Source organism: Chanodichthys erythropterus, chromosome 7 (genome assembly GCF_024489055.1).
Source record: "Chanodichthys erythropterus isolate Z2021 chromosome 7, ASM2448905v1, whole genome shotgun sequence".
Classification (NCBI taxonomy): domain Eukaryota; kingdom Metazoa; phylum Chordata; class Actinopteri; order Cypriniformes; family Xenocyprididae; genus Chanodichthys; species Chanodichthys erythropterus.
In genome coordinates, this window is record NC_090227.1 from 30,324,525 (window position 1) to 30,349,002 (window position 24,478).

At 35.9% G+C, this 24,478-nt stretch overlaps 1 protein-coding gene across 4 annotated transcripts; it reads left to right on the plus strand.

The window, feature by feature from the left end:
- The first annotated feature begins 3,077 nt into the window (after window positions 1-3,077).
- Window positions 3,078-24,452, plus strand: si:ch211-260p9.3 (1-phosphatidylinositol 4,5-bisphosphate phosphodiesterase gamma-2). 4 transcript variants are annotated; one of them, XM_067390153.1, is made up of 33 exons: window positions 3,082-3,287; window positions 3,393-3,510; window positions 4,010-4,201; window positions 4,503-4,694; window positions 5,960-6,053; window positions 6,466-6,513; window positions 6,607-6,691; window positions 6,859-6,942; window positions 8,861-8,904; window positions 9,052-9,124; window positions 9,476-9,577; window positions 9,665-9,783; window positions 9,882-9,967; window positions 10,774-10,891; window positions 10,986-11,154; window positions 11,351-11,386; window positions 11,846-11,926; window positions 12,059-12,133; window positions 12,231-12,308; window positions 12,440-12,612; window positions 14,217-14,423; window positions 14,570-14,689; window positions 14,782-14,962; window positions 15,084-15,122; window positions 17,361-17,427; window positions 17,596-17,732; window positions 17,907-18,006; window positions 18,201-18,419; window positions 19,652-19,776; window positions 21,415-21,535; window positions 21,622-21,792; window positions 23,248-23,330; window positions 23,888-24,452. In XM_067390153.1, exons 2-33 carry the CDS (start codon window positions 3,486-3,488, stop codon window positions 23,891-23,893), a joined length of 3,450 nt encoding a protein of 1,149 aa, XP_067246254.1. In that variant the 5' UTR covers window positions 3,082-3,287; window positions 3,393-3,485; the 3' UTR covers window positions 23,894-24,452. The 4 variants fall into 4 exon arrangements, with proteins under 4 accessions (XP_067246255.1, XP_067246252.1, XP_067246253.1 ...); XM_067390151.1 differs by lacking the exons at window positions 23,248-23,330; window positions 23,888-24,452 and adding an exon at window positions 21,938-23,195 and having other exon boundaries at window positions 3,080-3,287; XM_067390152.1 differs by lacking the exons at window positions 23,248-23,330; window positions 23,888-24,452 and adding an exon at window positions 21,938-23,194 and having other exon boundaries at window positions 3,081-3,287; window positions 12,062-12,133.
- The last annotated feature ends 26 nt before the right edge of the window (window positions 24,453-24,478 follow it).

A 24,478-nucleotide genomic window follows, 5' to 3' on the forward strand; every position in this document is an offset into this window, starting at 1 on the left:
CGAATCATGACAAAAAAAAATATTTTTTTCAGGCTGGATCAAGCTAATGCGCATGCGCAGACCTAAATGCGCGTCTCTTCGGAGGCGCGCGTCTGACTGTTTCTATAGAAACCGGTGATTCTAACGGCCGCTGAAGTGACGCAATGACTTTACCAGTCGGCGATTGGCTCTTGGCTTTAGAAGGCGGGACTTATTCCGCCATATTGCGCGTTACACTTTCTCCCATTCAAAACAATACGAGTGACACGTCTTGTGTTATTCTATAGTCTGTCATCGCGTCACTTTAGCAGCCGTTAGCTTGATCCAGCCTGAAAAATAGTTTTTTTTTTTGTCATGATTCGAGTGTTTAGAAACTAAATTTATGAGCCAGTTGTTGTTAAATTTCATTGGTGATTTCAAATATGAAATTTAATCGTAAGGTTGGCAAACAGTTTTGGAGAATTTGATGTTTCCTCATTCAAAGAGATTGCATGATGCCCAGGATGCCAGAGAGGTGTTTCAAAGATGGCCGCCGAGTGAAATACATTTACATTTATTCATTTGGCAGATGCTTTTATCCAAAGCGACTTAAAAGTGAGGACTACAACAAGCGAGTCGTCATGACGAGGCAAATAGACGTGCTCATAATAAAAGTTATAGGCAGTGCTCAGATTATCCTAAGCTACAATGACTTGTCTTAAAGGGACTTTGGTAGAAAGTATCAAGTACCAGGTATTCCATAGAGCCATGTATTAAAGGTGCTAAAGAGGATGTTTTGTTTTATACATTTTTGCAATAAACTGTCTTTACTAACTGATAAAAGACTATTTATTAGGTGCACTGAAAGGAATAAAATTAATATACATCATCTGTGCATGAGGTAGGGCCTTAAAAACATCAGCCAATCACGTAAACGATTGGCCCTCTGGCTTGTCAATCACTGCAATGACTTTCCTTGTGCGAGACGTGCGTGGCTGCACGCTCCAGTAACTTTCCACACTCAGGAGACAGGAGTAACAACTGCAGATTATGAGTTACCTCAAAGACTATAGAATAACACAAGACGTGTCACTCGTATTGTTTTGAATGGGAATAAGTGTAACGCGCAATATGGCGGAATAAGTCCCGCCTTCTAAAGCCAAGAGCCAATCGCGACTGGTAAAGTCATCGCGTCACTCCGAAGAGACGCGCATTAAGGTCTGCGCATGCGCATTAGCTTGATCCAGCCTGAAAAAAATATTTTTTTTTCATGATTCGAGCATTTAGAAACTAAATATATGAGTCGGTTGTTGTTAGATTTCATTGGTGATCAAATATCAAATGTAATCGTAAGGTTGACGAACAGTTTTGGAGAATCTGATGTTTCCCCATTCAAAGAGATAGGAGCTGCATGATGCCCAGGATGCCCGAGAGGCGTTTCAAAGATGGCCACCGAGTGAAATGACTCGTCTTAAAGGGACTTTGGTTACCTGCGGTGAGTCCGACATAATGAATCCAATAACACAACACAGCGAATGCCGGTGGTAAACACTCGTGTTCCAATACTCGTGCATGAGTTTTGGGAGGCGTTCCCTCGAAATGAGCTGTGAAGGAGGGGGGCTGTTCTTACGCATGCGCTCATTTCAAAAACTCACTAACAGTCTTTGATTTCTCAGTCGACGAAAAGATCCTCTGTAGCACCTTTAAATCTATGAAACTGGTAGTAAAAGTGCTACCCCACAGACTTCAGTTGAAAATGAAATCCACAATCTTAATGTAAAAGTTAATTTCAGTAGTTTATGAAGAGAATGGTGATGGTGCGTCACCTACACAGTGTTACAAAGATGTAAGAAGCCTGCTTAACCTTGTCGATTTTAACGGGGTATTTTAGTAATCATGCGGTGATTTGATGCTGCAGTCTGCTACTTCAGATGGTGACTTACTCGAAACAAAGTGCTTGGCATATATCTAACTTTCATAATGTCATGCAAGCATTTATTTCTGCAACTGAGCAGACCGTTTAACCAACATTTACATTATGCAATTTCCTAGACAGCTTTGCTCTAGTCATCCATTGAGTTTGAATGGTCCAATCAGAACAGTACAGTACTGAAAATAGTGTTTGTCTGGGGAGGGATAAGGTTGATCAAGATAAAGAATTAAAAAAAAAAAATATATATATATATATATATAAAAAAATTGCAATTTTAATTTATTTGTATAGTACCACATAGTGCCGTACAAACCCCCATAGAAAATAGGAATAGATTAATCAGCGTTAATTTTTTAACGCATTATTTTTTCTCAGATTAATTAATCGAAATTAACGCGTTATTTTGACAGCCCTAATATATATATATTAATATATATATATATATATATATATATATATATAAAGTATATAAAATATTAATATAATATATAAGTATATAAAGTATATATAAATAAATATTTATATAAAGTATATATAAATAAATAACAAAATGTAACTGAAAACCTTTGTTTTATTTCAGCTAGTTTATTTTATTTCTCATTTAATTTCTCACTTAATTGATGTACTAAAATAACTACAACTGAAATAAAAATTCATAACTATATAGAAAACCTAACAAAAATGACAAAAACATTAACTAAAATGAAAATGATGTCAATGATAGTAAATTAAAATTGTTTTATGTAATTCTTTAACATCTTTAATAAAACAATTTAAATGGATGCTTTTAATACATGAGCAAATAAAGTATGATTATTATAACTAAGTTTCTGTAACTTGTAACTTAAAAAATACCCCTTGTTTCACAGACAAGGCTTAAGCTAGTCCTAGACTAAAATGCATGTTTGAGCTGTTTTAACTGAAACACATATCTTAAAATATGCCAGTGCCATTTTTTTTGTCTCAAGATGCACACAGGTAATGTTTTTTTCTAGGGTATGTTTATAAAAGCTACTTAAATACCCTATTGAAATAAGGCTTAATCCTGGCTTAGCCTAAGCACTGTCTGTGAAACTGGCCCATAATGTTTTATTTTCTGGTGCAGCAAAAACAAATTCTCAAGATCTAGAAACCTAAAGACCTATTAAGGGTATTTCGTGAAAACTGTTAAGCTGAGAAAATTGCACATCAGACATATCTCTCACACAATCTCCCTTCCAGTAAAATCCTCTTCTTTTCACCAATTCTTCATATTTTTCTCCACCCCTTGTTTTAAAACAGTGTCCGTGCCACTGTCTATCTTACATGATTCTCAGTTTCTGCTTGAAAGAATTCTTATACCTAAGATTGAGCTTTCTAAATATTGGTTTGGAGGTCTGTGGCATCATAAATACAGGTATTTACTTAATATTTTCAATTCACAGGTAACTCCGTGAAGATGATTTTGGTGATTTTTTTTTTCTCTCTCTTGTCCTCTGGAAATGCTTGCTTTTCATCATAGGAAATTAGAAAGCTTTTTATGCCACAGGATGTGATTTTTCTCAAGACCTGGTCTGGAGAATAACCACTAGACACCATCTTGTTATTTCTCAATATGATTTGCGCACCGAAACTGGAAGGTAAGTGTGTCTGCATATACATTATTTGAATAATCTAACTTTTAACACAGTTATTGCTTTAATAAATATAACATACATTTTTAAACCCCCCCATTTGGAACATTTATTTTTAAGCAGCCTGTGTAGAGAATGATGCAAAAGCACTGCCTCTTTACTGTAAGTGCCTGTAATTGTGTGTGTGTGTGTGTGTGTGCTTTTGTTTATATTACATTGTGGGGACCAAATGTCCCCACGATGTAATATAAACCTGAGTTCACCTACATCGTGGGGACCAGCTACCGGTCCCCACAATGTAAATTAATTAATAAAAATATACTAAATGATGTTTTTGTGAGAAAATAAAGGTGTGCACAGTTTCATGTGATGGTTAGGTTTAGGGTTAGGGGTAGGGTAGGGGGATAGAAAGTACGGTTTGTACAGTATAAAATGCATTGCGGCCTATGGAGAGCCCCCACAATTTACAAAAACAAACGTGTGTGTGTGTGTATGTGTGTGTCAGATACAGTGATGGTGGCTGGCAGTGAGCGGCGTGAGCTGATAGAGGATGAGAGGAGTCGGATTATTGAGCATCTGCAGACGGGTACTGAAATGATGGTATATCAGCAGAGGCCTGAGAGATTCACTGTCCAGGTCCTTATGGAAACCATGCAGGTGGCCTTGATACGCTCCAGAGACAGGATAGTCAAAGTGTGTAAGTTACTTCCTGACAATACAGTGTTCAAGCTAAATGATTAAAACAAATTAGACTTAGAATTGAATAAGAGCAATACTTTTTAAAATAGCAGCTTTATTATTGTATAATAATTACTAATAAAGTGTTTGGTCTATACTTAAGCTCTAATTCTGACCTAATTTTTTCAGAAACCTTATTATTTGATCTTCAACATTTGCTTATGCAAGCACTGGTATTTAGTTATTCAAAGGAATAATTATACTGATGATATAATTCTCTGTATAATTTCATTTTACTATGTGTGTTTGTATATTTGCAGTGGACATTTTTCAGCTCAAGGAGGTTCGTCAGTGGGCGACATTCAAGGATTTCCAGCAATTTAACGAGAGCAGGGGGAGTAAATTTAGAAGAATCTTTTGCCAGTCTGAAAAAGAGGTTCAGCGGGACAGCAAAACATGTTTCACCATCTTCTATGGATCTGAGTTTATTTTAAAGTCACTGAGTCTAAACGGTATGCAAATGTTCCTCACACATTGTACATGCATAGCAAAGATAGGATGTTTACACTACCACTCTTTAAAAAAAACACTTCTATTCAGCAAGGATGCATTAAATTGATCAAAAGTGACAGTAAATACATTTATGTTACAAAAAATATATATTTTAAAATAAATGCTGTTCTTATTAACTTTGTGTTCATAAAAGAATCCAAAATATATATACACATTAAGCAACACTGTTTTCAGCATTGATAATAATAAGAAATATTTCTTGAGCAGCAAATTGGAATATTAGAATGATTTCTGAAAAATGATGTGACACTGAAGACTTTGCATCACAGAAATAAATACATTTTAAAACTATATAGTTATTCTAAATTGTAATAATATTTTACAACATTACTGCTACTGTATTTTTGATCAAATAATTACAGCCTTGGTGAGTGTTTTTTCATAAACATTAAAAAAATCTTATTGTCCAAACTTTTGAACTGTGCTGGTCCAAGCTAGTTTAAGCTATTTACCTTAGGAACAGCATACGGATATTTTTCACCAGCAAAATGTAGCTAATGTTGGTCTTTTTGGTTGACCAAAGACTAGCTGGTTAAGCTAGTTAAAAATCCTGATGAGAATAGCAGTACACTATCATCACCACCATCTAAAACATGCTGGTAAACAGCTATGCTAGCAATAGCACACTTACCGGAATGGTCTCCTTGGAGCCACCCTGAGGTGACGTCCTCAAGTGTACTGTGGTGAACGATCATGACCGTCTCACCCATAGACATAATGTCTATGGTGTCATTACTTCATTAAGTCATTATGATAGTGTTGTGTTTATTCTGTGATGATAACCAGCTAACAGGGAACGTTCTTAAAACTTCCGCTAGAATTGTGGTAAGTTTCTCTCAAAGTTATAAACAAACGTTCTTCCAGTAATGTTAAAAAAAATTGTTCAAAATTATCTGGTCTTTAATAATGTTCTCAAAAAGTTTGCACAAAAACATCATTTATAAATCCCTCATATAACATTTTTACCCGAAACGTTCAGTTGGATGTCCGTCAAACGGTTTTTAAATGTTATTACTTGTTTCAGAACGTTCAGAGAACATTCAAAAGTAATGTTCCCATTATGTTTGCAAAATGATCAAATGGAATGTTCGCATAACCAACAATATTTTTAAGACATTTAAAAATCTGGACGTTTTGTACATTCAGAAATCACGTTTTTATTACTTATTAGTTATTTGTTAGCTGGGTGTTTGCTGTTCCACAGCTGATTCAGTGGACGATGCAGAAAAATGGCTGACAGGACTGGAGTTACTCAGACAGGAGACACTGGCGGCTCACACACCAGAGATTATAGAGAGGTACACACACACACACACACACACACACACACACATGTTTGTTTTTGTGAATTGTGGGGACTTTCCATAGACTTCAATGCATTTTACACTGAACAAACTGTACATTCTATCCCCCTACCCTGCCCCTACCCCTAAACCTAACCCTCACAGGAAACTGTGCAAACTTTTACTTTTTCACAAAAACTCATTCTATATGATTTATAAACCCATTTACATTGTGGGGACCGCTGGCTGGTCCCCACGATGTAGGTGAACTCAGGTTTATATTACATCATGGGGACATTTGGTCCCCACAATGTAATATAAACAAAAGCACACACACACACACACACACACACACACACACACACACACACATAAACCGTAACACAAATCATATATAAATTTCATTCTGTTTTTCCCTCTACTGTAGTTGGCTGTGGAAGCAGATGTACTCGGTTGATAAGACAAAGAAAAATAGGTTCTCCTCTTTCTCTTTCATTTGCTTCTCATCCAGTCTCATTGTAGCTTCTAATTCAGTCTCACTGTAGTCATCTGTTTCTTTTTCTTACAGCATCACCCTGAAAGAGCTTAAGTCTCTCTTGCCAGAAATGAACATCACTGTACCAGGTGGACGTTTTCTGGAGGAAAGATTTGTGGTACAAATAATAAAGCATTTCACTAAATTCTACATTTACATTAATTACATTTGACAGATGATTTTATACAAAGCAACTCAAGATGTACATTTTATATAATTAAAAAATAAATTATTTGCTTAAGAACACATTAACATTTATTACAAGTCTGATTGTTTCATTTTCAGGAGGTGGGAGCAAAAGATTATGTCCTGGATTTTCAGCAGTTTCACAAATTCTACAATCTTTTAATATTTGAAAACCAGAAAGTGGTGAGTGTGCAATTAAGTTTTTATGTTTCATTTTATTAAATTCTTATTTGAGTATCATTTCCATTATATATGAATGTTATTTGTGATATTGAATCTAAGATTCACTTGTTTAAAGTGCCCCTGTTATGGATTTTTGAAAATTATCTTTCATGTAGTGTGTAACATAGCACAAAGTGAATGAAAACATCCTGCAAAGTTTACAACATACAAAACAAACTGTTTTTTTCCTTTGCGTTTTTATTATTACAGTAGAGTGGAGCTCTATCTGTATTGTAACAGGATGTTAAGATGCTAGTCCACGATAACTAGTTGAAGTATTCTCTCTGTAAACATTGTAATGTCAAACAATGATATAGCCATTTTTATTTTGTTAAAAGTTATAATGAAAAAGTCTGTGTACACATCTGGCCTAAATGTTTATCTTATGTTAGAGGTTTTCAGCTTCTCTAGGCATTCTGATACAGTTCCCACAGATACACTTACTTAAAGTATAACAGTTACACTGCTATCACGTCGTCTTATACATAACGCAAACTAAGGTGACACCATAGAGAAATGTCCTACTCCAGTCGTGATTGTGAATCAGTTTCTGGTTGATCGACTACTTCACACGTTTCATCGTCGGACTCTGGCTTGAATTGATACGGTAAAATCCATGCTGTCTTTTCTGTCCATACATTGTGTCTTGCGAATTAATAGCTGTCATTCAGTTATGGCAATGGGTGCACGGTACAAGCAGTAGACTAATCTCAAAGGATTGGGCCATCTGACCAATCAGAGCAGTGTAGGCTCACGGAAAGGAGGGGTTTAGATAGACTGATTCTTTGAACTGCTTCTAACGAATCGTTTGAGAACTGAGGTGAAATTAAAGCTGCAGTCCGTGATTTTTCCTCTTTGTCGCCATCTCTTGATTGAAACCTGCAATTGCAGTCATATGCGGAACAGATATCTGTACGTGCGTTGTGCCTCGGCACAGCTCGTCAGCGTGGATGAATCTAATGCTTGCTGTCAGTCACCGCATCGGTGTGGATACTGAACTTCAGAATCACAATTTCTACATCTTGAAAGTATGACCAATATAAGAATTTTCACCGGAAAATGTCATCTGAACAAGTAAGTAACATGGCTGCCACTTTTGTTCTGACCAACTGAGGAAAAAAGCATTAGACCTACAATAAATATTTTTTATTGAGGAAAAAAATGTTGTTCTCAAATCGTTAATGTTAACAACATCAGCATTACTATGACTATGTGTATATTAGCGTTACCTGTAGATTTCAATTTCTGTAGCCACTCAACAATCCAAAGTCTTTTGCTTTTTGACTACGGGTGAATCTCCAGTTGTCACTGATGATTGTCATCTGGACCTTTCTGGATTACAATCCACCATCAAAATGAAAAGTTTAATTATTTCGGCTGCTGTGAGAAAAGGGTATAAATGATCCGCTACAAGCAGCGTCGTCACGTGATAAAACCGACTTGCCTGGACTCCTTCCTTTCTATTTACGGACGTGACGTAATGACGCACAGACGAACTGCTGCATGCTCAAATTTCCCGCGGAAATCCACCATGTCGCTCTTATTATAAAACATTATTACAAGTTTACCGTTGTGAATCGAGCTAAGATAATGAGACAGTTTTGAACACTGGCTGGTTATGTACTTGCTCAAAAATTTATTTTGGATCATTTTTAACCAAAAAAAGTTAGGGACTGCAGCTTTAAATGTATATTATGAGAAAACAAAGGTATTTTTTGACGTTGCATGCATGTAAACCTGTTGTAGGAGACTCCCAAAACAATATTAGAAACCTTAAAAAAGACATAATAGGGGCACTTTAAATATGATATAAATATTTAAGGGAATTGTATAACATCAAGCCTAATTTATATTATTATCATTTTAATCATTTTATTAGTTGCTAGAAGAGTTTGAAAAGGGGCCTGCAGCTTTCACAATGAGGTAAAAAATGTCTGTTGTTTTAGTTCAATTTCGTGCTTAAAATGAGCCATATTATAAGAAATTGAAGTTTACTTGTTTTTTTGAAATTAAGTTAATTGTAACTGTACCTTGAAAACCATATTTATTTTTCTATGTATTTTTCTGCAGTAATACTGATAGGCCTGAATCTTCTGTACTTCCCATCTCTGATTTTCAAAACTTTCTTTTAAGTAGACAGAAGGTAAGACCAAAGTATATTATCTTATCTTTTATCATGTTCATCTAGCTTACTTTTCAAAATGTTGAGTTCAGAAAGATTTTTTTAATGTATTTAAGTCACTTGTGCTCACCAAGGCTGTATTTATTTGATATTGTGAATACTGTGAAATATTAAATGTTACGATTTAAAAAATAACTGTTTTCTATTTTACATATTTTAAAATGTAATTTATTCCTGTAATGGCAAGGTTGAATTTTCAGCATCATTACTCCAGTCTAGTGTCACATGATCCTTCAGAAATCATTCTAATATGCTGATGTTGAAAATTAATATTTTATTAAAATGAGCCGTACATTTGTTTTCTGTCTGTAGGAAACCTGGGCCGAAAATCTTAATAAGATACAAGAGTTGATGACCATCTTCATCGATGACACCATGAGGAAGACTGATTATCCAAAGTTTACTGCTGGAGAGGTACAGGCTAGAGACCTGTTTAGTTTGATGTCATCACACCAAATTAATCTTGTTCTGCATGTAAACAAATTCTTTCTGTCTTTGTAGTTCCTCTGTTTTCTCTTCTCAAAAGAAAACTCAATTTGGGATGAGAAGTTCTCAGAGATTTGCCCATTGGACATGAACAATCCTCTGTCTCACTACTGGATCAACTCTTCTCACAACACGTCAGTGCTGCTGTTCTTCATGCTCGTGACACACATGCAGCTCCTCCTCTTCATGATGAACTTCCTGTGTTACTTCACATGTTTTGCTTTTTTCACAGATATTTGACTGGAGATCAAGTGCGCAGTGTGTCCTCAACAGAAGCTTATGTGCGCTGCCTGAGGCTGGGCTGCCGCTGTGTGGAGTGTCAGTGTGTTTCTCAGACATTTTCTACTACATTTAAAATTTTTAGTCCAGTTTTTCTTCATATACATGTAAGGATTCATGTTGAATAATTATATTTTAGTGGTACCAACATTTTTCTTTTTTGGAAACTTTAATATTGTGTGGTTATAATCAGTGTTAGGGAAAGTTACTTTTGAAAGTAATGTATCAATATTTGACTACCACTAAAAAGTAACTAATTACGTTACTTATTTACTTTTTATGGAAAGTCATGCATTACGTTACTTTTTTTTTTCATCAGGCTGAGGCTTGCTCAATTCCTGGCCTTGCAGGTGTTTTTTTTTTTTACTGAGAAGTTCTTTTTTGCAAGTGTTAAACACAGTAAACAAAGCCTATATTACATACATTTTAATTTCCTTTTAAAAACACATTTAGAATATTGTTATTTTCTGAATATTTCCTGGCCCCCAGAACTATGTATGCCATACAAAAGATCTCACAAAAGATAACATTAAGGGTTATATTACCTGTGCGTATTTGTCTGTGACTACATTATGGATTTTAATGCTATTTTAATTCAGTAGTTAAAAAAAAATTAAGCAAATTAATTAAACTGAAAAGTAGCATGCATTATTTTTCTAAAGAAAGTAACTCAAATATTAATGTTTAAATATATAAAGTAATGCGTTACTTTACTTGTTACATCAAAAAAAGTAATCTTATTATGTAATGCATGTTACTTGTAATGCATTACCCCCAAAACTGGTTATAATTAATAGTATTTGTTATCATGCCTTATTTTATGTTTTCTTTTGTGTTTAATGCAGTGGACTGCTGGGATGGTCCAGATGAACCTGTCATATTCCATGGTCGCACCATGACCTCCAAGATAAAGTTTAAGGATGTGGTGAAGGCCATCAATGATCATGCTTTTATAACATCTGAGTAAGTCATCATCAACAACAATACACATTCAATGACATTATCACTGTGCATTGTAAATGTAACATTCAGCACTCATTTTAATTCCTTTTGGCAGGTATCCTGTAGTGCTGTCCATAGAAGAACACTGTGAACCTAAGCAACAGAAAGTGATGGCTCAGATGCTAAAAGATGTTTTCCAGGACAAGCTCCTGACCGAGCCACTGGATCCAGAAGCAGAACATTTACCCTCACCAAACCAGCTGAAGGGCAAGATAATCATTAAGGTAGAAAAAACCTTCAAATTTGTCAGTTTATGTGGTTGAACCAACTTTAGAAGGAAAAACTGCAGAAATCCTCCTATTTCTTCAGTCTCCAATTTAGATGACAATTTCAGTGTCATGATGTGGCAGCCTGAGAATATACATTTTTGTAGTTTCATCATTGTCAGATGCATGATTATCTACTTATTCTCTTCAACAGCACCAAAAAATAAACGAGAGCGATCACACCGATAAGGTATCCACAAAACATGACACCCTCCACATATAGAGTTCAAAATGAAAGCTGTTGCTTATCTCATTTATGTAACAAACCACCCTAGCTCTATGTTTAATTCTAATATCACTATCTTAGATTCTTATGTTAATTAAATTCCATTAAGTAGTGCATTGGGGAATTTAGGTTGTTCACACTAAATCCAGATCTGATTTGTTTTTCAAAGCTGTTATTCAGTGCGAATGTAATTAAACAATCCTAGTCACCTTGGTGTTTTGCAATATTCTTGTGTGAACACTGATGTGTGACAGAAAAATGGAAAGATCAAACTAATGATAACACTTTAGAATGGATCTCACTTAATGACTGTCCTCATTTTAGCATAATATCTAATTGAATAAATGCACATTTATGCACATGAGGTTTTTTTTCTGTAATTTTTGATCATATGTCATGTAATTTTTTATTTGATCTTAACAGATGGAGGAAGAAAATGGAAACAGGGTAGCGAGAAGTAAATTAGACAGCTTCAGGAAAATCGGAAACGCTTGCAGGGAGAAGGTGCAATTTTTATTTTCCATTAAACAATTTTAAAATACGTTTGCTAAATGTGTCAAAGGATCTCAGTGAAGTTTTAAAAGACATTTTTTCATATTTTCATTTCCAAAATTTATGATTTTTCATATTTTAAAGCAGATAAGAAAGGCAAAAGAAAACAAGGTATTGGAGAAGGAAGGAGAGCTTTGCATCTGGGATCCAATAGATATGGTGAGTTTTAAATAAATTTTAATTAAAACGAAAAATCTGTTTTTCCCCAATATTCATATTCAGATAATTTATAATATGTTTTTTTTTTTTAATGTAGAGGTTTTACAAGCACGACTGCATTATATCAGATAATAAGCTGTACTATTCTGAAGAGAAGGAGGAAGACAGTCCGATGGTAAGTGAAGAAGATTACAATCATTCTCTTTTTAAAAAACAGTCAGTTCAACTCCTGTGAAAACAAGCCACTTTGAGAGATTGTTCGCTCATGATCTCTCTCTCTCTTTTTTTTTTTCCTGAAACATTCAGGACGGTTCAGACCTGCACCTGTCAGAGCCCTGGTTTCATGGACGGATGGCTGAGGGCAGAATAACCGCTGAAAAACTGCTGCATGATTTCTGCAAAGGGAAGGATGGAAAAGATGGAACCTTTCTGGTGCGAGAGAGTGACAAGTTCATCAGAAACTACAGTATCTCCCTCTGGTACTCTGCATAACCTTTCATTACTCTTATGCCTTTTTAATTTCTTTTTATCTTACATTATGTGGTCCAACAAAGGCATTTGTATCGGTTATCTAGCTGTTTCCGTGTATATATACCATATAGCAGGGATTCACAAACACATTACTGGAGTCTCCCCAACACTGCATCTTTTCCATGTCTCAAATACACCTGATTCAGATCATCAGCTCATTAATTGAGACTCCAAGACCTCAAATGGGTGTGTCAGACAAAGGAGACATGCAAAATGTGCAGTGTTGGGGAGGCTCCAGAAACATTTTTGGCCATATAGCATATATAATATACTGTATATATATATATAAAATGATCAGTCTAAAGCCCAGGATTCACTGCACGATTTTTTGCTGTCCTAGACGAAAGATTGTGAAACAATCGTGCCGATTTCTGTGATTGTGGCTCTTAATTGGTGGGGCTATGCTGTACAGTAAGAGAGGTTCAAAGATGGACGTTTTCCCAGTCTTGCGACCAAAGAGAGAATACAATAATTTTCTGATAGTGTCAGAAATTCAGCATGATCAACGCAACGCAACGCAACGCAACGTGTGTTTGCTGCTACAACCAACATACTGACCAGGCTGGTCAGACCAGCCAATAAAAATGCCACATGAATTCAACGCGCCATGGCGCTAAAACTTAAAACTGCTTAGCTCAAGCTCTTTTCCTTCTTTCGCCACTTCCTTTTTTTCAGCACACATAAAAACTGTCAAAAACTGTCAATGTGTGATTCAACATGGTGTTTTGTTTACCACTAGCACATACTGATGATGTTTTATTCTTCTACAGAAACATTCATTGTAGCCTACGATATTGTAACGAAGGCGGGACTCAGAGTAAGATCCAAATGCAGCTTTATTAAAAGGTGAGCGTGGTCGTACAGGCAGGGGTCAGATAACAGCAAACAGGTACAGCAAGGAACAGGCAGAATCGTAGTCAGGAACAAGCAGTGGGTCAGGGCTGGCAGATATCAATCACAGGTCAGTATACAAAGCAAAGGTCAGGACAGGCGGCACAGGATCGTAGATGGGAAACAGACAGGCAGACAAGATATAAAAGCTTGGAAATGTATCACAGGGAAAACAAGACCTAGCGGTGAGGTGATGTGTGGATGAGTCCTTTATAGTCCGTGTAATGAGCTGCAGCTGGGTGTGGTGATTAACGAGGAGAGAACATGTGACTGGCAGAGAGGATCGTGGGAGATGTAGTCCAGGCCGTGACAGGGGCAGATGGTGATCGTGACAGATATCTTATAGGATTGCTAAAATCGTGCAGTGTATCCCGGACTTAAGAAACATTTCAACTGTGTACACACACACACACACAAACATAAAAACTGTGTAGCCTATATATATGTATATGTAAAATATAAATGTTCATTTTCCTACTCTTTGATTGGTAGAGTACCAACTTTTAATTTTATTTTACAATGTTTACATAGCATTAAACCACAGATTAGTACCTAGCTTATGTGGGTATCTATTTTATCATTTTCTATTTGCAATATTATTTACAAAAAATAATAATGCAAATAGAAAATGTTGAAATAATAGTCTGTGTGCTCTCTGTAGGACCAGAAGGAGGGTTCAGCACTACAGAATTTTCTGGTCCTCAGAAAATGGTCACTCGTCCTTCTTCTTGACAAGCAAGCAGTGCTTTCCAAGTATGTGTGCCTTGATTGAGCATTATAGACAAAATTTGATTGAGTATGATGGATTCAACTTACATCTCAAGAGTTTCCTGCCTCGGCTCAATTTTGTGTCTCACCACCAAATGGGGTAAGAAGAAAAATAAAATATATATAATATATATTTAATAAATAAATAATATATATAATATATAATAAATATATAATATATAAAATAAACTCTCATTCATACACATACAGAAACATCTGGAGACAAAGTTGTGTTGTCATCTTTAGGTGGTTTTACAGTAACCTGAGCCAAGCCAAAGCAGAAGAGTATCTTCTAAGGATCCCTCGAGATGGAGCGTTCCTCATCAGACAGAAAGAAGAGCCTTACACCTTTGCACTTTCAGTCAGGTTGCTTAGCTTTTTTCCCATTTCATTTCCTTACTGTCCTCACAGTCAGTTTCATCTCTGCATGTATCTTTATTTGCTTATTTGTTACACAGAGTTGAAGGGGTTGTTGAGCATTATCTGATATGCCGATACAACAGCAAGTATGTGCTGCCAGACATCTACGAGTTTTTTAGCCTTGAAGACATGGTCAGCTGTTTCCGTGAGCAGCTTTTCAACGGCAAGATAAAACTGCGCTACCCTGTAACACCACAATTATTGGAACGCTTCTGTATGGTGAGAGAAGAGAGAGTGAAAGATTGCAAGAAATTAGCCATAGAGCCACTTCAATTATTCCTAAAGGAGATACAACAATTGTGACTATACAAACTGTAGTTGATAACTTTTTCCTTTGCAGGAGGATCTTTCAACATGTGATAGTGAGCTGTACAGTGAGGTATGTGTGGTGGGACTTGTTTTATATATATAATGGCCCTAAAAAGTATTTGGAAAATTACTATGTTTATAATATCCTTTTAAGAGTGTCTTAAAATGTAGGGTAGTATAAACTTATACTAAAGTTTTTTACATACATTTATGTACAGTTGCAAGAAAAAGTATATGAACCACTTGGAGAATCTGTTTTTGAAAAAATGTTGAATAATTTTAATAAAATAAGAGAGATCATACAAAAAGCATGTTATTTTTTGTTTAGTACTGTCCTGAGTAAGATATTTTACATAAAAGATGTTTATATAAAGTCCACAAGAAAAAAAAAAAATAGCTGAATTTATTAAAATTGGCCCCGTTCAAAAGTTTGTGAACCACTGATTCTTAATACTGTGTGTGGTTACCTAGATGATCATGAGTCCCTTGTTTGTCCTGAACAGTTACATGATAATAATATAATCTTGGCGGAAGGAAGTAGTGCTGCACAAAAGAGGGTTTTAAAGACACTCCGTTGTTGTTTTTATTTGTTTATACACTTGTGCCGTCGAACTGTTGTATAAACGCAATATCACACGAGTGGCCGTGCGATATGGCTGTATAACAGCACGCTGTGTATATATACACATAATAGACACACATACACATAATAATATATATAAGAAACATTAGTTTTTTAATGTTTTTGAAAGAAGTCTCTTATGCTCACCAAGGCTGCATTTATTTAATAAAAAAATACAGTAAAAACAGCAATATTGTGAAATATTATTACAATCTAAAATAATTGTTTTTAATAGATTTAAAAATGTAATTTTTTCCTGTGATGACAAAACTGAATTTCAACATCATTTCAGCAGTCTTCAGACACGCACGATCCTTCAGAAATCATTCTAATATGCTGATTTGTGCTCAAGCATTTATTATTATTATTATTATTATTATTATAATTATCAATGTTGAAAACAGTTTTTGCTGCTTAACATTTTTGTGGAAACAATGATACCATTCAAACATTTGTGGTAAGATTAAAAAAAGAGAAATGAATACTTTTATTCATCAGAGATACATTAAATTGATCGAAAGTGACAATGAAGAGTGAAGATGTTTATATGTTAAAAAAGATTTCTATTTAGTAAATGCTTTAATATATGTAATAAATAAATGTAATAAATGCAAATAAATGCTGTTCGTTGAGCTTCCTATTTATCAAAGATGCCTGAAAAAAGTATCAACATTTACACAAAAAAGAAATGAAGCAGTTTTTAACATTGATAATAATAAGAAATGATCAAATCAGCATATTAGAATGATTTCTGAAGGATCATGTGACACTGAAGACTGGAGTAATGATGCTGAAAATTCAGCTTTACCATCACAGAAATAAAATTACATTTTAAAACAGTTCTTTTAACTTGTAATATTACTGTTTTTTACCATATTTTTGATTAAATAAATACAGCCAAGGTGAGCAAAAGGGACTTCTTTCCAAAACAATAAAAAATTGTAATGTTTCCAAATGTTTTATATATATGTGTGTGTGTGTGTGTGTGTGTGTGTGTGCGTGTGTGTGTGTGTGTGTGTGTGTGTGTGTGTGTGTGTGTGTGTGTGTGTGTGTGCTTTTGTTTATATTACATTGTGGGGACCAAATGTCCCCATGATGTAATATAAACCTGAGTTCACCTACATCGTGGGGACCAGCCAGCGGTCCCCACAATGTAAATGGGTTTATAAATCATATAGAATGAGTTTTTGTGAAAAAGTAAAAGTTTGCACAGTTTCCTGTGAGGGTTAGGTTTAGGGGTAGGGGCAGGGTAGGGGGATAGAATGTACAGTTTGTTCAGTGTAAAATGCATTGAAGTCTATGGAAAGTCCCCACAATTCACAAAAACAAACATGTGTGTGTGTGTGTGTGTGTGTGTGTGTGTGTGTGTGTGTGTGTGTGTGTGTGTGTGTGAAATATTAAATACTTAATCAATTATTTAAATAATATATATTTTTTAAATTTTATTAGGCATCTGACATGTGTTTACTAAAAATAATTAATTCAAATAATGGATTAAAAGTCATTGCATATATTTAATAAAGTCAATATATATACAGAATATAAAGTTATCTATCTAATATTATATACTAGTATACTTATATACTTGTATAAAATATTATATTTATTTAAAAACGTATACAAATGCAAATGTATGCATATGTACTCTGTATACAGAGAGTGAATTGAACTCAGTGATTGTTTCAGGTCCCTAAAGACAATCCCTTAGGTCACCAATGTAAAGGTGTGGTGGATATCTTGAAGTGTACTGTTGGTAAGTTCTTCTTATTGCATACATACACATTATGCTTAGAGAAAGAGTTGTGACTTGCATTAAAAAACAAAAAAAACTTTTTTATTTCATTCAAAAAGCTCCTCATGGTTAATAAAATATAAGACTTTAATACCCTATTCTTTGTTGATTTTAATGGGCTCTCCTCAGCACGCAATGCCAAACATGGCAGACCCCTCGTGGTGACCCTGTTGAATAAGGAGAATTTGAAACTAATTGAGTTCACGAGTGAGATCTTGGAGCAGGTGGAGGAATGGTACAAGGCAGTTCTCAACATCATCCAAAGTGTGGAGTATATCTCTCTTTCCCAATAGATGCTACACAAACTCACATTCAATTTCTGATACTGTGCTTGATTATGAATATATATTGTACTTTACCTTTCTATATATATTTTTGATGACTGATAATTCCTGTGAATATCTGTGCATTGACAATATCTCCCTCGCTTCTCAAAATAGAGAATAGAAAAAATGGAGTCCAAAACCAAAATAGCTGTTGAGATGTCAAACATGGTGGTGTACTGCCAATCTATCAAAAAGACTTTGAAAAAGACTTTTGGTATGTAATTTCCAGAACATTGCAAAAAAACAAAAAAACAAAAATGAAAAGCAGCTGTTCTGTATCAAACACATCAACATTAAGCAAAACAATTTTAAGGCCTCGTTTAAAACATTCCAGACATGTTTTGAGGTGACTGAACCGGACATTTCATTTCATTTATTATTCCATTCTGCACTTTTATGACCTCTCAGAAAATTACAACTACAAAGAGGTTCGCTCCTTTAAGGATGACGAGATTACAAAAAAGGGGAATGAAACCGTGGTGAAACCAGACTGCTTTCTGGAGTATAACTGCACAGCTCTCAGCCGTGTGTTTCCCAGCGGAGGGCGAGTTGATTCTTCCAACTTTGACCCTTGTCCTTCATGGAAATTAGGCTGCCAAATGGTGGCTCTCAACTTCCAAACTGCTGGTACGTGAAAGAAGAGAGTGAAAAAAAAAACGTTGATTTCTTTTACTGTTTTTAAAAGAAGTCTCTTATTTAACAAAAAATACAGTAAAACAGTAATATTGTGAAATAATTATTACCGTTTATAATAACTGTTCTATTTTAATGTATTTTTTAAAAAAGTAATTTATTCCTGTGATGGCAAAGCTAAATTTTTAGCTGCCCTTTCTTCAGTTTTCAGTGTCACGTGATCCTTCAGAAATCATTCTAATATGCTGATTTGGTGCTGAAGAAATTATTATCAAGGTTGAAAACAGTTGTGCTGCTAATATTTGAAACTGTGATGTATGTGTATTTTTTCAGGATTCTTTGAATAGAAAGCACAGCATTTATTTAATATATATATATATATATGTGTGTGTGTGGTTTGTCTCATCTGCTTCCAATTATTTTAGCTGTACAAAAAAGTTAAGCTGCTTGATACTGCAAACAGCTACTTGTTATGATATTATTTTAATGTATTATAATAATCATAAACACACTGGTTTGTAGCGCAAATTATTTTAACCTCTACAGCATTTTGTTGTTTTCTTCCATTTATTACCCATAGTGGCAAATGAATCAGAAGTTACTAAACACAAAAAAATAAGCTGGATACAATGAAAGTTTATGGGTATAGAAGCTCTCAATCTCCAAAAATACAAAAACAATTAAAGTAATTCAAGTAGTTCAAATGAATCCTGCACAGTATTCTAAAGTTCATACACTGTTGGAGTAACAAACCTCAGTACTCAAGGGGGCGATAGAGGGCTTTGTTAACAGTTCTGTTTGGAAGGAAAGAAGTTTGTGCATGTGGCCTTGAAAACTAGATGCTTTTGGCCTTTGTGTCAAGTATGCATCAATGACAGGATAGCTCTCCATTTTGAATGCGTCCTAGAGGACATTTTCATGGCCAGATATAGCCATCCGATCAAAAAAAAAAAAACACATGAAGGATAAATACCCTCAATACATTCAGATCTCTGTGCCATTAACCCACATGTACTATTATTACTCAATATTCAGCTAGCTATAAACATCTTGACTTTCCTGTAAGATTCTTGTTAAGTTATTGCTCCACCATGTACTTGACATTAGAAGAATAGCTTACACTAATGTCTGCTGTATAGTATCCCTATTGCATGATTGTTGATCTTTAGAACGGTCTCCTCTAAATGCATCTAATAAATATTGACCTCAATGGCATCTCTCTTCAGATAAGTTTATGCAGCTGAACAATGCGCTCTTCAGTCTGAATGGAGGCACAGGTTACGTGCTTAAACCAGAGTGGATGCGAGATCCAACCAAGAAGAAGCCTTCTAAACAAAACATCCGAATCAGGGTAAATAATAATGTTAATTCAGTTTGATGTTTTCTAGAATGATGACTGATACCATGCAATGTTAGTTACAACAAAAAAGAAAATTCTTCCAAACCCATAAGACTTTGGTTCATATTCAATCATATCTTCATTTGTGTTTCGATGATGAACAAAAATGGTTTTGGAACAACATTTGGGTGAGTAATTGGTGACAGAATTTTCATTTTTGGTTGAACTAACCCTTTAAAGCAGGGATTCCCAAACACATTCCTGGAGCATTCCCAACACTTCATGTTTTCTATGTCTCCTTAATCACACTTGATTCAGATCATCAGCTCATTAGTCAAGACTCCGGGGCTGCGTTCCAATCCAGTTTTAGACAAGCACTCGCAAACTTCCCTAAGCTTTTCCCTTTGGGGGAATCCCTGCCACCATTTTGAAGTGCGTTCCACTTTGTGAAGTGGATGAGGGAAGTTTATATGGACAGATGGAGCAAGTCTACTTCATATGTACACTTCAGGCAGCTCCATAACCCACAATGCAACACGATCATGACGTCACCGCATATAGTGTATAACTTACCCACACAAACACCTCTATGATATATCAATTATTTTTTTTAAATATTTAAAACACATATATACATGTAGAATGCTGCATTAAACAATTTTTGTAAGGGGAAAAAATAAATAATAAATCAACTCCATAGCAGATTCCAAGTGATCAAGCGCTTAGGACGTTCTAGTTCAGCCCATTGCAAAGGTTCCGCCAGTGGGCACTCATGCAACGTAAGCAATGACGTACATCCGAGTCAACGAGACTGAGGGAAGTTAGCGAGGGAAGGGCATTTAAGAAAAAAACTGGAACGCAGCCCAAGACAGGAGTGTCCATCCCTGCTCCTGGAGAGCTACCATCCTGCAGATTTCAACTCCGACCCCAATCAAACACACCTGACCTAGCTAATTAAGGTGTTCAGGGTTGCTTGATAAGCAGACGGTAGCTCTCCAGGAGCAGGGTTGGACACCCCTGCTCCAAGACTTGTAATGGATGTGTTAAACCAAAGAGACATACAAAATGTGTGGTGTTGTGGGGGCTGCAGGAATGTGTTTGGGAACCCCTGCTTTGAAGCATAGGTCTCCAAAACTTGGTCCTGGAGGGCCACTGCCCTGCAGAGTTTAGCTCCAACCCAGATTAAACTCACCTGTCTGTAGCCTTCTAGTAATCCCAAAGGCATTGATTAGCTGGTTCTGGTGTGTTTGATTAGGATTGGAGCTAAACTCTGCAGGACAGTGGCCCTCCAGGACCGAGTTTGCCCAGGCCTGGCCTAGTGAGACCATGATTAGCTGCTTTAGGTGTGTTTAATTGGAGTTAGAGCTAAACTTAGCAGGACAGCAGCCCTCCAGGACCGAGTATGGAGACCTCTGCTTTAAAGTAATAGTAATGACGTCATAATTTGCTCACCTTCATGTCGTTCCAAACCTTTCCAAATGACTTTCTTTTGTAGACTCTCATAGGAGAAACTGTCATTTTGTAGCCCGACTGTCCACATTCAATTTGATTTAATGGGAAAGATTTCCTTTTGTGTTCCACGGAAGAAAGTAATATTTCTAAGGGTTTTGAATGACATCAGGGTGAGCAATTTTCTATGGTTCCCTTCAGGTGATAGCAGCCAGGCATCTGCCCAATCCAGACCACATCGTCAGTCCTTTTGTGAAGGTTGAGCTGTTGCCCTACACAGGAGATGAAGTAGATGACTACAGTTTCAAGACTACTCTCTTAAGTAAGAAAGTGGAAAGAGAGTTATTAAGAGAGAAAAATTTGTTTTAGATTACAGTAGTGTTCAATGTTGGTACTGTACCTTCACAGATGATAATGGACTAAATCCAGTGTGGCTGGGCCAAGGGAATCAACCAAAATGCTTTGAAGTAGACGAACCAGACCTGGCCTTCCTGCGCTTTGAGGTTTCTGAGGAGGACACATTTTCTGATGCTAAGCTTCTTGCACAGGCCACTTTTCCTGTCAGGGGTATTCGCTCAGGTAAATCCATCCATTGGATTTGAGCTACCAATATGCCTTGTAAATATTTAATTCTTTTAGTGAACTGACTATATACACTGATCAGGCGTAACATTATGACCACCTTCCTAATATTGTGTTGGTCCCCCTTTTGCTGCCAAAACAGCCCTGACCCCTCGAGGCATGGACTCCACTACACCCCTGAAGGTGTGCTGTGGTATCTGGCATCAAGATGTTAGCAGCAGATCCTTTAAGTCCTGTAAGTTACGAGGTGGAGCCTCTATGGATCGGACTTGTTTGTTCAGCACATCCCACAGATGCTCGATTGGATTGAGATCTGGGGAATTTGGAGGCCAAGTCAACACCTCAAACTCATTGTTGGGCTCCTCAAACCACTCCTGAACCATTTTTGCTTTGTGGCAGGGTGCTTTATCCTGCTGAAAGAGGCCACAGCCACCAGGGAATACTGTTTCCACGAAAGGGTGTACATGGTCTGCAACAATGCTTAGGTAGGTGGTACGTGTCAAAGTAACATCCACACTGAAGGAAGGACCATTCCATTGCTCTGTGGTCCAGTTCTGGTGGATAGCATGGACACCCTGACTGGTCTGTGATGCAACAAACTGTGATGCACAGTGTATTCTGACACCTTTCTATCAGAACCAGCATTAACTTCTTGATCAATTTGAGCTACAGCTGTTGGATCGGACCACACAGGCCAGCCTTCACTCCTCACGTGCATCGATGAGCGTTGGCCGCCCATGACCCTGTCGCCGGTTCACCACTGTTCCTTCCTTGGACCACTTTTAATAGATACTGACCACTTCAGACCGGGAACACCCCACAAGAGCTGCAGTTTTGGAGATGCTCTGACCCAGTCGTCAAGCCATCACAATTTGGCCCTTTGTCAAACTCACTCAAATCCTTACGCTTGCCCATTTTTCCTGCTTCCAACACATCAACTTTGAGGACAAAATGTTCACTTGCTGCCTAATATATCCCACCCACTAACAAACAGGTGCCGTGATGAAGAGATAATCCGTGTTATTCACTTCAACTGTCAGTGGTCATAATGTTATGCCTGATCGGTGTATATACTCAAGCATTTAATTTCCAGGCTTCAAAATCAACTAGAACAGGGATTCCCAAACGTTTGGTCAGATGAAACTTATTTACTGTACATGGAAAAAAATCTTTTGAGATTTTAATATCATTTAAAAAAAGTTACTTATTGGTCACTCATGCAGGTAAACAAATAAATATTTTTTGTGTTTTATTTTGATCTTTCTTTATTATTTTAATTGTACATGGTTTATGACCCTTCAGGAGATTGTAAACCCCAGTTTTGGGAACACTGAACTAGGAGCATTCATTTTATTACCTTTCTTTCATAATATTGATTTAGTCAATCTTTATTTAAAGTCTAAAAAAGTCTCTGAGCTGTTGCATTTCTCATCTGGTATTTTTTTTTATTAGGGTATCGGTCTGTCCCGCTGAAGAACATATTTAGTGAAAACCTGGAACTTGCATCTCTTCTGGTGCATACAGAGCAGTTAGAGGTGAGAAACAACACAATCTGATATCTTAGTCCTAAAGATGTCACTAACAACATGTTAATGGATAATAAATCTTATACTCACCCTCATGTTGTTCCAAACCTACATGGCTGCCTTGTGTTGAACACATAAGATTTTGAATAATGTCAGTTTTCCATTTAGTGTATGTGAACAGCGACGTGTACTGCACCAAAAATGACTCCAAAAAGACAAAGATACAGCTTCCATGACTTAGAAAATAGAGCAGAAGTCACTCTGCCTACTTTTACCATCAGTTATATAAGACCTGGAATACATTTACTGCATTACAGGATGACCATATAAATGTGAGCAGTCGTGTTAAAGTATTTACGATTATGTTAAAAATCAAAATATTTTTGGAATGAGCTTTATTACTAGAACCTTGGATTCAGTAAAGACATTTTGGATTTTGGAAGAAGGTTTTTTTTTTTTTTTGATTAATGAACATTGAGACTGCTGAAAGCAGTAACACCAGTCCAACCTACAATATTACAACTTTCTCGTTCCAGTCAGTAATGAAAAGTCTGTTTTGTCAACAGGTGTGAGGTAAACAGCAAGTCTTAACCACCAGGAACTAGCAGACCTGTCAATGTGAATATGGACTTCTGCTTTGGAGGATATGTTCCAGATCCTGGATCATTGCAGAAATACATTTTACTGTGGTGATAAAATCTAAATAAACAGTATATATTAGAGATGCACCGATACCGATTATTCTGCTGTGATAGATAGTTTGGGGGTTCGGCTTTTTATACGTGGTTTTTAATTAATGATAATTTCAATATAATTCATATTTAATCATTGTTTTTAATTATATTTTGAAAGAAATGCAAATAACTCTTTATCAACTTGATTCAGAGTATCTGGTATCATTTATAAACAAACGCATTACTCAAATTAATATTAACACACAATAACTAAATTCTGAAGATTAAATTAATATTTCTTAATTTTTTGAATATTAATTCATATTTACTATTAATATTGAACATCAAACTAGTTTCTTAGCTATTTTTTTTTTTTGTACAAAGCCTAAATGCAGTGTATTTTCCTGCCCTCTTTTAATTGACAGGATATATCGGCTGTATTTAAACTGTCGACCGATAGTGTGAAAATTTGCTTTTAATCTG